Raw genomic sequence first — 15,666 nt, 5'->3', positions numbered from 1 at the left:
ATATTTTTAATCATTATTTTTTTAAATATATTTTTTTATTACGTTAATGAGCTGAAAATAATGTGTTACTGTTTCCCCACACAGATCGTGAGAATCAGTCCATGCTAATCACGTAAGTTTGAAAAATACTCATACACATTCTGCATTGCTGTTGCATTGAGACATTGTCAGAGTGGGAAAAAAACTAAATCCTAAGTTTTTGCATTTGCGATATTGTATTTTCTTAAAAGAAGATTTTGTTTCTCTGTTTTTTTCAAAGCTGTGGTATTTTCCTTTTTTAATCTTGTTTTTCAAATGTCTCATCACTGAACCATTTCTTGATACTCCTAGCGGAGAATCTGGTGCTGGCAAAACAGTAAACACGAAACGTGTAATTCAGTATTTTGCCATAGTAGCGGCCCTGGGTGAGGCAGCGGCTAAAAAAGGAGTAAGACACAAAATGCTCTCTCGGTTTCTATCATATATCATCTCCCTTTTCTCGTTCAGTATGCTTTTTTTACCTCTCATGCTGGCAAGTGTCATTTTCATTTTGAAGTCACTCCTCATCTAGATGTCTATCACATTTTACTGTGATAGCTGTACTATGTATTTTTGTAATACACGTAAGTGTTGTGGACATCTAGACTATGGTTTGACTGTCCCTTCCATTTGCATACTGTAGATTCTTGCAGTTTTCCCAGATGTTTTTCGTGGAGTTGACCTGACTCCATGTGTCTTTGATGGCTTAACCCCAGCACACCATTTCCTGCCTTTTTCCTCCTTGTTTTTGACATTTAAAAAAAATATTTTGTGATTAACATTTAAACGTCCTTTTTGTGTCTCCAGCAGGCCCGACCTCTTTCAATCTCCTTGATTTAATTGTTTCCTCCATTTTTAAATACTTTATTCATGAATTCATTTTTTTCTCTGATTATCCTTGAGTGTGAAAGTTAAAAATGTTATTGTTTCTGATGTGAGCTAACAACATGACCACATATTTTAATTCTTAATCCATGTTGTCTATGAATTTGACTTTTCAGTTATATTAATCATTACATTTGATGACACCAATTATTAATTTGCAAAATAGTTAAAAAAATCAAAAATTTTACTTAGAAAAGTGCATACTTTAAAGGGCACCTATGATGAAAATCATCTTTTTGAAGCTGTTTGGATAGAACTGTGTGTAGGTATAGTGTGTCCACAGTCTTATTGGGGTGATAGAAACATAAGTCTCTTTTTAAAACTTTCCTGATGTAAAATAGGATCAAAATCCCTCCCATTTTGAGGCCCACCACAACGTGACTTAGGAGTGCGATTTCCCCGCCCACCAAACTGATTGACAGCCATGTATTAACATGTCTCCGTAGTAACTCGTACAATCATATCAACAAGACAGGACGTGCGCAAAGGAAGTGGGAATAAAAGATCTATTGAGCTGTGATCTTCAATTATCATCAAATGTGATTTTTAAAACAGAGCATGTGTGTAATTAATTACAGCAATTTTACCGTCTATACTTTATCACCACAGCTGCATGTCAGTACAATTATAAAAGACGCTTCAATCCCGGTTTGTGGACGTTAAATCAGGTTTAATTTGTGCATTAACATATCCATACATTAACGTGTATCCTGTCACATTTGCGTGCAAAAATGTGCATGCAAAGGTAAACCTGCACACTGACTGTGTGTGCTTGAACTTTGTAATGACATTGTGTGTAACTCGTTGCAGAAATGCTTGAATTAACTCAAATAATCATTGGAAAAGTTCTTACTGTGGTATTTCTCACAAACGTTACGTGAGATCTGCTTTCTTCATGTCTGTCACTGTGCTGTTTATCGGACACAGCTGGTAATTGAGGCACACTCTGACAGGCATGTGAGAACGATGGGCAGGGAGAACTAGCATTAAAGGCACTGGCGACAAAAAACAGCTACATCGTGTTCTGAGCAGAAAATTTGAATATTCTAAAAGTTAGAATAAATAATCTGATGGGTGTTTAGAGCTGAAACTTTACAGCCACATTCTGGAGACACAAAAGATTTATCTTATTTTTAGAAAAGGGGTAAAATAGGTGCCCTTTAAAATGTTACATGCACTGATTAGTAAAAAATCAGGCTGTTAAATTTAATGGAACATAATGACACTCTTAAGCTGAGAAATATGTACTCTAATAGAGAACAACAATGTTTTTTGTTGCTTTTTTGTTTTAAGGCCCCTGCTACTAAAACAGGGGTGAGTATATCTTCAAACATGAAGACATACTGAATAAATTGGATCAAGTTAAGCTGAAAAGCAATTTGAAATTACTTTTCCTAGGGAACTTTAGAGGACCAGATCATTGAAGCTAATCCTGCAATGGAGGCTTTTGGAAATGCCAAGACTCTGAGAAACGACAACTCGTCCCGTTTTGTGAGTATTTGACACTAAAAATCATCATTGTAGTTTTTGAATCAATTCCTCTAACATACTGTATTCATACGGACTGATATTACCATTCTGTAAAATAAAAATCTCTACATATTGCTATCAAGCATCGTTGTTTCAACCATGATGTTCTAGTTAATGCATAATGTGCAAATTCATTTTCCTTCTTGCTTTGTATTTGCTTAACTCCCACTAGGGTAAGTTCATCAGGATCCATTTTGGACCAACAGGGAAACTGGCATCTGCTGACATTGACATATGTAAGTGACAGTTCAAAGAATGATGAGAAATAAATGCTCCAAAATGTGAAAAACTAATGTAAAACAAAAATGAGTACAGATCTTCTGGAAAAATCCAGAGTGATATTTCAGCAACCTGGAGAGCGAAGTTACCACATCTACTACCAGATCATGTCACAAAAGAAGCCTGAACTTCTTGGTATGATAAATACTGCAAATGTGCAAAAAAATAATATTTGATTGACCTATTATTGATCAAAATATACTCTTATGCTCTTGCTTTGTGCATTTCAGACATGCTTTTGGTCTCTTCAAACCCGTACGACTACCACTTTTGCTCCCAAGGAGTCACAATGGTGGAAAATATGGATGATGGACAGGAACTTATGGCTACTGATGTAAGCTGTAAATTCTTTTTATCTCATCGCCTACAAAGACCAACTGAAAAAACAGGCAGGCAAAAAAACCTCTTTCTTCTCCAGCATGCCATGGACATCCTGGGCTTCACTCCAGAAGAAAAGTACGGCTGCTATAAAATAGTAGGGGCCATCATGCACTTCGGGAACATGAAATTCAAACAGAAGCAGAGGGAGGAGCAGGCGGAGGCTGATGGCACTGAAAGTGTGTATAAACCTTGCATCGGTCTTATTTCAATAAATGTTTTACATATGGTCTAAAAACGTATATTTTTAGGTGCTGACAAGGCTTCCTACCTGATGGGCGTTAGCTCAGCAGACCTTATAAAAGGTCTTTTGCACCCTAGAGTGAAGGTGGGCAACGAGTATGTGGTTAAAGGACAGAATGTGGAACAGGTGAGAAGTGCTCCCCAAATCATTCCTCTTTGAATATGTGTCTGAAGCTACAAAGTCAAACAGGGGGACTTGGGAGAATTCGGCGATGCCAATAATAATGCATGCTGAATCCACTGACATTTATTGTTGATCTACTAAGGAATAAAGTAGCCTGAGAAATCAGCCTGGTATCCAGGCAACTGTTGCAATGCATGTGAGTGACAGCTGTGGTCTTCATGTGCTCCCCACACATTGTGTGGCTCCACCAGGTTAACTATGCAGTTGGAGCTCTGGCCAAAGCCACTTACGACCGCATGTTCAAGTGGTTGGTAGGGCGTATAAATAGGACGCTCTACACCGCTCTGCCACGCCAGTTCTTTATCGGAGTGCTGGACATCGCCGGCTTTGAGATCTTTGAGGTGAGTGACTCTCGAAATTCCACACCGCACTTATCTAGATTTCCGTCGGCATTCACACTTGTGCATCTGTCATGTGGATTCTCTCAACAGCTCAACAGCTTCGAGCAGCTCTGCATCAACTTCACCAATGAAAAACTGCAACAGTTTTTTAACCACCACATGTTCATCCTGGAACAAGAGGAGTACAAACGGGAGGGCATCGAGTGGACCTTTATCGACTTTGGGCTTGACCTCCAAGCCTGCATTGACCTTATTGAAAAGGTTAAAGACAAGATAAAGAATTATTAAAAAAATTTTAAATGGGAACAATTACAGAGGAAAGTGCCAAATTGCAATCACGCTTCTCTTCTCTTGGTTAGCCCTTAGGAATTATGTCCATCCTTGAAGAGGAGTGCATGTTCCCTAAAGCTACCGACAACAGCTTCAAGGCTAAGCTGTTTGACAATCACCTTGGAAAGTCAGCCAACTTCCAAAAGCCAAGGCCTGACAAGAAGAGAAAGTATGAGGCTCATTTTGAGCTGGTGCACTATGCAGGAGTGGTGAGTTTGTAGCACTAAATAAGCTCTAACAAAACCTAATTAGGTGGTATTGAAATTAGAAGCATGTATTATACATTTAGGAACATTTTAGGCACTTAAAACAATCAGCTTCAAAAATGCCATGTAAATACATTAGCAAGGTTAGTAATGTTGAAAAAATACTACTGAAAATACTTTTATCTAAATTTCAGGTGCCATACAATATCATCGGTTGGCTAGACAAAAACAAAGACCCTCTGAATGAAACAGTGGTCATCTGTTTCCAGAAATCAGCCAACAAGCTTCTTGCTAGTCTGTATGAGAAATACGTCAGCTCTGACTCAGGTAAATAAACCACATAATCTGTTTGAAATAAAGCACAATTCTTTTTCAAAATCTTCTAAATACAATATTTCCCTCTTAGCTTCTGACCCAAAACAGGGGGCAAGGAAAAGAGGAAAAAGGCTGCCTCCTTCCAGACAGTGTCACAGCTGCACAAGGTGGGACTTTAACCAGACTGCTGTTTGCATTAGGTTATTGATATTAAAAAGAAACTGTTGTCTGCGGTCGATAAAACAAAAGAAAATGAATACTGAGAGGGAGGCAGTTAAGACTTGCAGTGATGTTTAGAGAAATGTCACATGAACATCACTTTAAGTCTGTGCTGGCTCCTGTTCTATGTCCTCAAAGTGCTTCAACAACTCAAGGTAGGTCTAAAAACAACTGACAAAGCCAGAAAGTTAGACATTTTTGCATGTTATGATCAATAGCATTTGGTTTGTTCTGTTTTAAAAGATAAGAACTGATCTACAACAGTGACAGTTTTTGGTCTTGATTGTGTGCTTGATTGCTTCTCCTCCAACTATAGGAAAATCTCAACAAGCTGATGACAAATTTACGAAGCACTCAGCCACATTTTGTGCGCTGCATCATTCCCAATGAGACCAAAACACCAGGTAATGAAACCATTGAGCACTTCAAAACCATTAAACTAACAGTATTGTAATAACACTCTCTGTGTTTCCAGATTTATTTGATGCGAAAGCAGCGATCTAAAATGCTACCCAACCTACATACCCTTAGTTTAAACATTTAACATTTCATCTTATTTGCAGGGATCATGGATGCTTTCATGGTTCTGCATCAATTGCGCTGTAATGGAGTCCTGGAAGGCATACGCATTTGCAGGAAGGGATTTCCAAACAGAATCCTTTATGCTGAATTCAAACAACGGTGAGAGGAGCTATTATTAAACAGTTTGGGATGCTAGTGGCACTATAAAGGAACAAAAAAGAAAATTGGTTTCTCATATGTTCTTCCCAACCTATCATGAAATTTGGGTAGTATCATTATTTAAAGGAATAACCCAATATGAAAAAGTCCTCAATATTTACTCTCCTCTCAAGTGGTTATAAACCTTTAGGACTTTCTTTCACCAGTTAAGAAGAAAGAAACATAATTTGCAGAATGTTGGAAACACGTAACCACTGACATCCATAGTAGAAAAACGAATGCTATAGAAGTCAATGGTTACAGGTTTCCAGGATTATTCAATATATAGAAGTTCAGTGTTTAACAGAAAAGGGAAACTCAAACAGGCTTGGAACAAGTAAAGGAAGAGTAAATGAACACAGAATTTTCATCTTTAGGTGTACTGTCCCTTTAAGTTCATTTCATAAAATTATTTCTAAAATGGTGACACGGTGACTCAGTGGTTAGCATTGTTACCTCACAGCAAGAAGGTTGCTGGTTCGAGTCCCGGCTGGGTCAGTTGGGATTTCTGTGTGGAGTTTGCATGTCCCCCCCATGTTTGTGTGGGTTTCCTCCGGTGCTCCGATTTTTTCATCCACCACCAGTGTGCAGCATCCACCTGGATGATGCGATGGCAGCCATATTGCGCCAGACCTCACACCACACACCAGCTGACTGATGAAGCCAATTATCATATGGGGATGGTTAGGATGGGATTTTTAATAACCACAGAGAGTCGGGACCTCTGTTTAACGTCTCATCCAAAAGACGGCACTCACTGAGCAGTATAGAGTCCCCATCAATATACTGGGGCATTAGGACCCACACAGACTGCAGGTTGAGTGCCCCCTGCTGGCCTCACTAACACCACTTCCAGCAGCAACCTAGTTTTACCACGTGAGCTCCCATCCAAGTAATGACAGATGAATAATGAGCTTCAGTGGGCCACCATGTAAGAGTTGCAGAGAGCTAGCTGACGGCTAAGTTGGCGGTTTGTTCTGCTGTGGCGACCCTTGATGGATAAAGGGACTAAGCCGAAAGAAAACAAATGAATAAATGAATTTTTCCAAAATATTGTCAAACACAGAGATTCATATGAATTACTTTTCAATAAACCGTGACAATATTTAACATCATAAAATTGTACAGTTTGCCTTTACCCTTCAGTAATTTGTAAGAAGTAAGCCCTAGATGATAAAAACCCTGTCTTGACATACAGTATGCATCCATAAAATCAATAAACAATATAACAATATGGTTACGGTGAGATTTAGCTGCTATATGATGAACAGCACAATGAATAAACACTAAGCGTGTGTTTATTTTAAAGGTATCGCATTCTGAATCCTCACGCTATTCCTGATGACAAGTTTGTGGATAGCAGGAAGGCTGCAGAGAAACTGCTGGCTTCACTGGATATCGACCACAATCAATATAGATTTGGACAAACCAAGGCAAGTCAGACTTTTGCAAGATTAAGTGTTTGTTGCTTTGAGCCTCAAGCAGCGGGACATCTTTCAGAAGTGTGACTCTGAACACAAGACACGATAGGCTAAATCAAGCCAAATCAAAGTGTTTCTGCAATACAGGTGTTCTTCAAGGCGGGTCTGCTGGGACAGCTGGAAGAGATGAGGGACGAGCGTCTTGCTAAAATACTTACTCTGCTGCAGGCCGCAAGCCGCGGCAAGATCATGAGGATGGAGCTGAACAAGATGACGCAGAGAAAGTATGAGCAAAATATGTTTATGAGATTAAAAATCTCAGTGGCACAATATATTTAGACATTCACTGCACACTTGAAAATAAATGAAAGTCATTGCATTAGATTGCTATTCAAACCAGCCTCCATTAATTTTACAGAAAGCTATATTTAAAATACACACGAAATCAAAACTAATAAACAGTTTTTTTTAGTTCATATTGCTAGTTTTGTGGTGAACAATTCATCTGTCATTATCATTTAAGAAATAGTTTACTTTTGTAATCTTTAATTGAAATCTGAAAATGCACTTTGTTTTCAGTTAAATTTTACATCTATCTGAGCTATTGGGCATGGTTGACATACTTAACCACGCCCCTCAAGCTGTCAGTTTTGACGGCGCTATGATAACAAACAGAAATGGTGAGGAAGAGGTGTCTGTTAGCTTGCAATAACTCTCTCGAAACCCTTTTCATGATATTTCTGAATGAAACGCCAACTTTACTACATCCAATCAGATCACAGTAAAAAAAAAAGTCACTATTTTCTCAATGTCCTATACTAATATTTAGTTTCTTTAGCAACTGCGTCACAATACAAAAATAAAATAAAAATGATTTTAACATTAAAACATTCCTTAGGTTTACAATTTTAAAAAGGCACAACCTATAATAAGATTTACTGAACATCAAAAGTTAGTGGAATATTCACAGAAAACTTCAATTTTGCACAAATATGTCAAAAAAAAATAAATAAATATGGCTTATGAAAGAGAAAAACAAAAACAGCAAAAAGAGATTAAGATTTTTTTGGAATATAAAATATGTAGCTATACTTCACAGGCCACAATGGTCCATTTTGAATAGCACTGTTCACACAGAAGTCTCTTTCACACAGAGTAATTTCTGTTCCCAGCGTTGTGAATTTTTGTGACATACTTAAATCCAATGGTTAACCTAAGGGTGAAATTCTTCATCCGGTTTGGATTCCTTCTAAAATTTTTGCTTACAAAAATGTGCCACTTCATCCTACAAACAGCTTACCTGTTTCCAATCCTTTTATTTTGAGAAAGTGCTTCTTAATCTTTTTTATTTCCATATACTTAGCCTGAAATAATGCCGTCCCACACAAATATTCACAAACTGTTCTGACATCCAACAGGTTTGCTCCTAATAAAGTTAGCAACAATCTGTTGTCACATGATAGCTCTCAATACTTAACATTTGAGAAGTATTTTGGGGCTATGTGGATGGAGTGTGTGAGGCGTGTGTCTTCAGACATGCATTTGTCTGTGTGCATGTGTGGCCAAGATCCTTCATGGGCTCCGACACTCTCTTTCAAACACTCCATGTCTATATCTACGATCTCCACCCTTTCCCTTTATTAGACAATGCAGGCGGTGTCCTTAAAGCCCAGAGACCCTGTGGGTCAGAAGGCAGCTGCTCACTCCACTCCTCACTAAAAATACAGGCCAGCACCCTTCTCAAAGGACAGTTTTGCCAAGGCGCCTGAGCCTCTAAAGGACCCCATTGAAAGCATATCTGCAGACTGGCAAAGGATTAAAGCCTTTGGTTCAACAGAAGGCCTCGGTTTCTAAAATAAATATTAGGCACTTCACCTTTTGGGTGGCCTGGGGCACAGATGCATGGCAGCTATTTGATCAGACCGAATTCTCTGCGTCATCTGCGAACATGTAACCGCAGTACTGTGACAGCAAGTGCATGACATCTGAAAGTCACCCCACTAATAGACTAACTAAAATGAACCTCGTTTCAGGCATTCATGGACATAAGCCAGTGGGTCTTATGTGGGTGATAGTTTTCCCATGGTCAGTGTTATTGATAATCAAAACTATTCAATAACAAATTCAGAAACCAAAGTGACGCTGAAATAAAATAAAAATGATTTTAAGTTGAAAAAACCTGAAATACATGTCTAATTAATAAAATAGTATTATTATTTTTAAAAAATCAATTAATTTGCAGTTTCCGTATTTTGTTATTCATGAGTATTTTACATTTATTTATGCATTCAAATCGTATTATAGGACCTTCATCTCTGCTCCGATAATTTCCTATAATGTTATTAGACTTAACCTCTGTTCAGATACTTTGATGTTGAAATACTTAGGTTTAAATTGTAAATTAAGACACAAAAACCAGGTAATGGCAGTATGTTTCAGTCATTTTACAGATTTTTTTTCTTCAGACTACTAAAAAATGTCACAGAAAATCATTTTGTTAAGTTGTAATGTTACATATTCAACATTAGAATGTCTGTACAGAGGTTAAGGTCTAATAATGCAATGATAAAATATTATTGTTAGTGGTTCACATTGTTTTTATAGTTTAAATATGAATTACTAATTCTAAAGATGTATACACTCATCAGCCACTTTATTAGGTACACCTGTTCAACTGCTTGTTAACACAAATTTCTAATCAGCCGATCACATGGCAGCAACTCAATGCATTTAGGCATGTAGACATGGTGCAGTTCAAACCGAGCATCAGAATGGGGAAAAAAGGTGATTTAAGTGACTTTGAACTTGGCATGGTTGTTGGTGCCACACAGGCTGGTCTAAGTTTTTCAGAAACTGCTGATCTACTGTGATTTTCATGCACAACCATGTCTAGGGTTTACATGAGAAAATATCCAGTGAGCAGCAGTTCTGTGGGCACAAATGCCTTGTTGATTTCAGAGGTCACAGGAGAATGGTCAGACTAGTTTGAGCTGATAGAAAGCCAACAGTAAATAACCACTCATTACCACCAAGGTATGCAGAAGAACATCTGTGAACGCACAACTCGTCCAACCTTAAGGCAGATGGGCTACAGCAGCAGAAGGTCACACCAGGTGTCACTCCTGTCAGCAAAGAACAGGAAACTGAGGCTACAAATTTGCACTGGCTCACCAAAACTGGACAATAGACGATTGGAAAAACGTTGCCTGGTCTGATGAGTCTTGATTTCTGCTGTGACATTCAGATGGTAGGGTCAGAATTTGGTGTAAACAACATGAAAGCATGGATCCATCCTGCCATGTATCAAAGGCTCAGGCTGGTGTGTTGATTTAATGGTGTGTGGTTCTTGACACACTTTGGGCCCATTAGAACCAATTGAGCATCGTGTCCATCTCTTTTTGACCACAGTGTACCATCTTCTGATGGCTACTTCCAGCAGGATAGCGCACCATGTCATAAAGCACGAATCATCTCAGACTGGTTTCTTGAACATGACAATGAGGTTACTATACTCAAATGGCCTCCACAGTCACCAGACCTCAATCCAATAGAACACCTTTGGAATGTGGTGGAAAGGGAGATTCGCATCATGGATGTGCAGCCGATAAATCTGCAGCAACTGTGTGATGCTATCATGTCAATATGGACCAAAATCTCTGAGGAATATTTCCAGTACCTTGTTGAATCTATGCCACGAAGGATTAAGGTAGCTCTGAAGGAAAAATGGGGTCCAACCCAGTACTAGTAAGGTGTACTTAATAAAGTGGCCGATGTGTGTATGTCACTGTAACAAAGAATGAGATGATAACTTCAGTATTAAAAAACAACTATAACTAATTTTCTAAAAAAAAAAAAATAAATAAATAAATAAAAAGAGGACTGGACTAGAGACAATATAATCAAACCATCTATCAAAATGTATGTTTTTTAAAAAGTCACATTAAGTTTCATAATGGAAACCCACACTTTTCATTTTAAGCATATTTAAGCATGAGTTGAGTTAAAAAAAGGTAAAACTTACTAATTTTGCTGTTACAGTAGAAGAGCTACATGTACAACCAAGATAATTATAAGACTTAATGAGACTAATTATACCTGTCTTTGTCATAAGGGAGGCTCTGATGATCATCCAGTGGAATATACGGGCCTTTAACATTGTGAAAAACTGGCCATGGATGAAACTCTTCTTCAAAATCAAGCCCCTGCTGAGGAGCGCAGCCACAGAAAAAGAGTTGGCCGCTCTGAAAGAGGAGTTCCTGAAGCTAAAGGAGGCACTAGAGAAATCTGAGGCCAAACGTAAGGAACTGGAGGAGAAACAGGTCAGCCTGATCCAAGAGAAGAATGACCTTTCATTGCAGCTTCAGGCAGTGAGTATCATGCATTATCACTTCAACTGGTAAATACAACACAGGCTCATTGGAAATACGTGCTTCAGTCTACATTTTTGTGAACTGCCAAAAATGTACTTTAACATATGTTTGACTGCAGTTTCTAGGTTGAATGAATGCTATGGGGCAGTATGAAGCTGAAAACTTTTGTTCCTTTTCAAACAAATAATATTTACAGGGACATATTATCAATGAATAAAGGATTACTTTCTTGCAGTTGTTTGCACAACACCAAATAAATTCTACAATACAAATAATTGGTGTTCTTGATTTGTAGAAGAATATGTTAGCCTCTCTGATCCATCTCCATTTGGACAACTTTTCCAGTGTGGTCAGTTTGCTCAGAAACTCGCTTTGTACGTTGTTGTACTTGAGAGCTCAGCTTGAAGTACAGTTCCACAAAAGAGATAAAAGCAATGTAAAATCAAGGTAAAACCTTTCTCTTACAAATGTTTTTGAAAACACTATTGCTTGGGTTGAAGAAAGGGTTTCAGATGAGTGGTTCGCTAGGGGATCTGACAAGTGGATGTGGACTAACAAGGAGGACGTGTTTCTGAAACATTTGTCAAGACATACTCTAATTAATGTGTTTCAGATTTGAAAAAATTTAGTCAGCACCCTCTAGTGGATTTGTCTTCTGAAACATGCAACGCGACATACTCAGAGCAATGTATTTTAGGGTTTGAAAAAGGCATGTATTTCCAATGAGCCTATTTGGGTACATTTATTGTTTACTCATAATGAGTAAAAGCTGCAGTGGTCACAAAACTATTTGTTCTTCCTCAAAATGAAAGTACACCCAGGGATGGGCAGTATTTATGATACATGTATTTCAAATACGTATTTTAAATACAAAATAGTAGTTTGTAATTTGAATTTGATAAGGTTGATGAAAATGGGTTAATATTTTGTATCAAAATACTTAAGTGTCTTGTATTTTTGCATTTGTAAAAGACTTTGTAAGAAATCTTGTAACATGTAAATAGACCCTCTGACTGGTGTTCTGGATGTTATTGACTCTTTCATTTAAAGAAGAATTGAAAAAATCTTCGGAGTAATAAAATTATTTTTGAATGGATTGCTGGTGCCAATTGTTTGTTGTTAAAACAAACAACATAAAAATAATCCTATAATGGCGATTCCAACAATACTTCATTGGCTGTTTCAAATGCCAGTAGTTGATCCATAGGTCCACTTTATAGTTAATGAAGAGGAAAGGTGTAAGCCTTAAGATGTCACAACATTTGAAAGAAATATTTAATAATCAAAAACTCCTAATACAGTTCTTACATTGAGTACTGAAAAGTTCAATAGCAAAAAAAATATATATTTCTGAAAAATTCTACGAAAATTTTTTTTAAATTAACTCTTTATTTAACAGCCTTTTAAAATTCTAAAAGGTTGAATAATCATTGTACAAAGATGATGGCAATTTTACTGGCCACGTTCGCTATCAAACATTACTTCACTAAGTCAGTTTAATGGGAAAGGGATTGGTCCAATAGGTCTAATTGGAAGATTTGCAAAGAAATGTCATGCTCCTTTGTAAAGTATTTTGTAGTATTTTTAAAATACAAAATACAGTATTTTAATTTGATACAGGTTGTGACTGCTGTATTTTGTAGTCTATTTTGATACACCTAAAACTAAGATATTTAGTCTTTTATTTTAAAATACATTTCAATGTATTTTTGCCCAACCCTGAGTACATCAAATGATTTGCAGTGTCATTGCACATAGACACACTAAAGTGTTTAATGTTCAAAAAGTGTATTCAAAGTAGGGCTGCACAATATACAGTTTCAGCATTGATATTGCAATGTGCCAATCTGCAATAATCACATCCACAAGCCACAGTTCAGAACACAGAAGATTTTTGGATTCAGTGAAGTGTTTGAACCATAATAGAGTTTATCAAGTTTATCAATTTATTATCAATTTATTGTTTTGAGGCCTTTGGTTATTGAGGCATATGGAATTGTAATGTTTGTAACATTAAAAAAGATGTATTTATTTAATTATTTATACCATAAAGACTATACAAGTGTTATTTTTACATTTGATTATTCAATTTCTGAAGCTGAATACTGTGAATGTAAAATATTTCCCTTCTATCTTCCAAAATTATAACACAGAATAATCCCCATAATCTTCCAGAATGATCCCAATCTGTCTAGATTAGTCAATTCTTTATAAATAAAGCCATTCAAGCTATCTATTGAAATTGTATTCATATCGCAATATATATATATATCGCAGTAAAACAAAACATTGCAATGTCAAATTTTCCAATACTGTGCAGCCCTAATAATAATAATAATAATAATAATAATTCCTTACATTTATTTAGCGCTTTTATGGACACACAAAGCGATTTACACATTGGGGGGAATCTCCTCATCCACCACTGGTGCATCCACCAGGATGACACGATGGCAGCCATATTGGGATGCCAGGGTTAAACCCCTACTCTTTTTCGAACAAGACCTTGGTTTAATGTCTCATCCGAAAGATGGTGCTCACTGAACAGTATAGAGTCCCCTTCACTGTACTGAGGTATTAGGACCCACTCAGACCGCAGGTTGAGTTCCCCCTGCTGGCCTCACTAACACCACTTCCGGCAGCAACCTAGCTTTCCCATGTGGTCTTCTATCCAGGTACTAACAGGGCGCAGCCCTGCTTAGCTTCAGTGGGCGACCATGTGAGAATTGCAGAGAGCTAGTTGCCGGCTAATAAAAAGGCTTAATTCATAAGTATAGAATTACTATACTTCGCTATACTCTTTACTCTATGTATCTTCAATTATTAGTTGTACACAGAGCCTAATTTTAACATTATCAATGATCTATTGCAGCTTCAGGCAAGGATGATGGTAGAAAGCATATGGTTCTAATACTGCTACCCTATAAACTATGAAATTGTCTTTAAAGGATTGAATAACTGTGCAAATTCACTCTACAGGAGCAAGATAACCTTGCAGATGCAGAGGACCGCTGTGATCTGCTCATTAAGACCAAGATCCAACTTGAAGCCAAAGTGAAGGAGATGACCGAACGCCTGGAAGACGAAGAGGAGATGAATGCAACAGTTCTGGCAAAGAAGCGCAAGCTGGAAGATGAGTGCGCCGAGCTGAAAAAGGACATCGATGATCTGGAGATAACCTTGGCCAAGGTGGAGAAGGAGAAGCATGCCACTGAAAACAAGGTGAGGCCATTCTGTTGAAGACAAATTAAGCTCTTGCTTTGTTGTTGAAGTCAAATAATCAAAGTTCCTTCTTTAAAGGTGAAGAATCTGATAGAAGAGATGGCAGCTTTGGATGAAACTATACTGAAGCTCACTAAAGAGAAGAAAGCCCTACAGGAGAGTCACCAGCAGACCTTGGACGACCTGCAGACAGAAGAAGACAAAGTCAATACTCTGACTAAGGCCAAAGCCAAGTTGGAGCAGCAAGTTGATGATGTATGTTCATTTGCTGGATAAATGGTAGTGTTAATGTTAATGGGTCTAGAATGAGTCAGGAATAAGTAATCCACTATAATGCCTTTGTTTTAGTTGGAGGGCTCTTTGGAACAGGAAAAGAAATTGCGAATGGACCTGGAACGATCCAAACGCAAGCTGGAGGGCGATCTAAAGCTGTCAATGGAGTCTGTCATGGACCTCGAAAATGACAAGCAGCAATTAGAGGAAAAGCTAAAGAAGTAAGATTTATTATGTGACAGGACGCTGTAAATACATGCCACCATTTTCATTTGGAATTTAAATTTAGCAAAAATTTACATTAAAAATGAACCCAAATTAATAATGGATTGTCACTAAAAAGCTAGATATTTTGTGAAAACAGTATTGTCATGTGTATTACGTGTTCAATCCACTGCCATGTGTGTGTATTTGTTAATCAAAAAAACACTAAAAAGACTACAGGACTGTTATGAACAGGCGCCTACTGTTTCCTGTTTTTAGTTCTGTTTTTAGTAACTTTTACAGTTTCCCTTTCACATTTTTTTGTGAAATAATTTTTCTTTTGTACACCGTTATATTGTAAACACACCATTAAATTGTTGATTTTTCATAGGAAAGATTTTGAAATGAACCAGATCAGTTCAAAAATCGAAGACGACCAAGTGCTAATCATCCAGCTTCAAAAGAAGATCAAGGAATTGCAAGTACGTCCAACTAGACTAAATATATGTATGTGTCTTCATAAGAACA

At 37.4% G+C, this 15,666-nt stretch overlaps 1 protein-coding gene across 1 annotated transcript in view; it reads left to right on the top strand.

Annotated features, from left to right (window-relative positions):
- The window catches only part of myh7ba (myosin, heavy chain 7B, cardiac muscle, beta a), a 34,066-nt gene that overhangs the window by 3,638 nt on the left and 14,762 nt on the right, over nt 1-15,666 (top strand). Inside the window, 24 exon segments of the mRNA XM_056467708.1 lie at nt 85-112; nt 331-427; nt 2,197-2,217; nt 2,302-2,394; nt 2,606-2,669; nt 2,749-2,847; nt 2,943-3,046; nt 3,131-3,269; nt 3,342-3,460; nt 3,709-3,858; nt 3,949-4,119; nt 4,218-4,397; nt 4,589-4,721; nt 4,801-4,809; nt 4,812-4,876; nt 5,245-5,332; nt 5,492-5,609; nt 6,958-7,081; nt 7,217-7,353; nt 11,181-11,436; nt 14,419-14,661; nt 14,740-14,916; nt 15,010-15,155; nt 15,530-15,620. Of these exon segments, the coding sequence (XP_056323683.1) occupies nt 85-112; nt 331-427; nt 2,197-2,217; nt 2,302-2,394; nt 2,606-2,669; nt 2,749-2,847; nt 2,943-3,046; nt 3,131-3,269; nt 3,342-3,460; nt 3,709-3,858; nt 3,949-4,119; nt 4,218-4,397; nt 4,589-4,721; nt 4,801-4,809; nt 4,812-4,876; nt 5,245-5,332; nt 5,492-5,609; nt 6,958-7,081; nt 7,217-7,353; nt 11,181-11,436; nt 14,419-14,661; nt 14,740-14,916; nt 15,010-15,155; nt 15,530-15,620 (2,852 nt within the window).

This window comes from Danio aesculapii, chromosome 11 (assembly GCF_903798145.1).
Source record: "Danio aesculapii chromosome 11, fDanAes4.1, whole genome shotgun sequence".
NCBI classification, from domain to species: Eukaryota; Metazoa; Chordata; class Actinopteri; order Cypriniformes; family Danionidae; genus Danio; species Danio aesculapii.
This window is presented reverse-complemented; position numbering and strand designations above follow the sequence as displayed.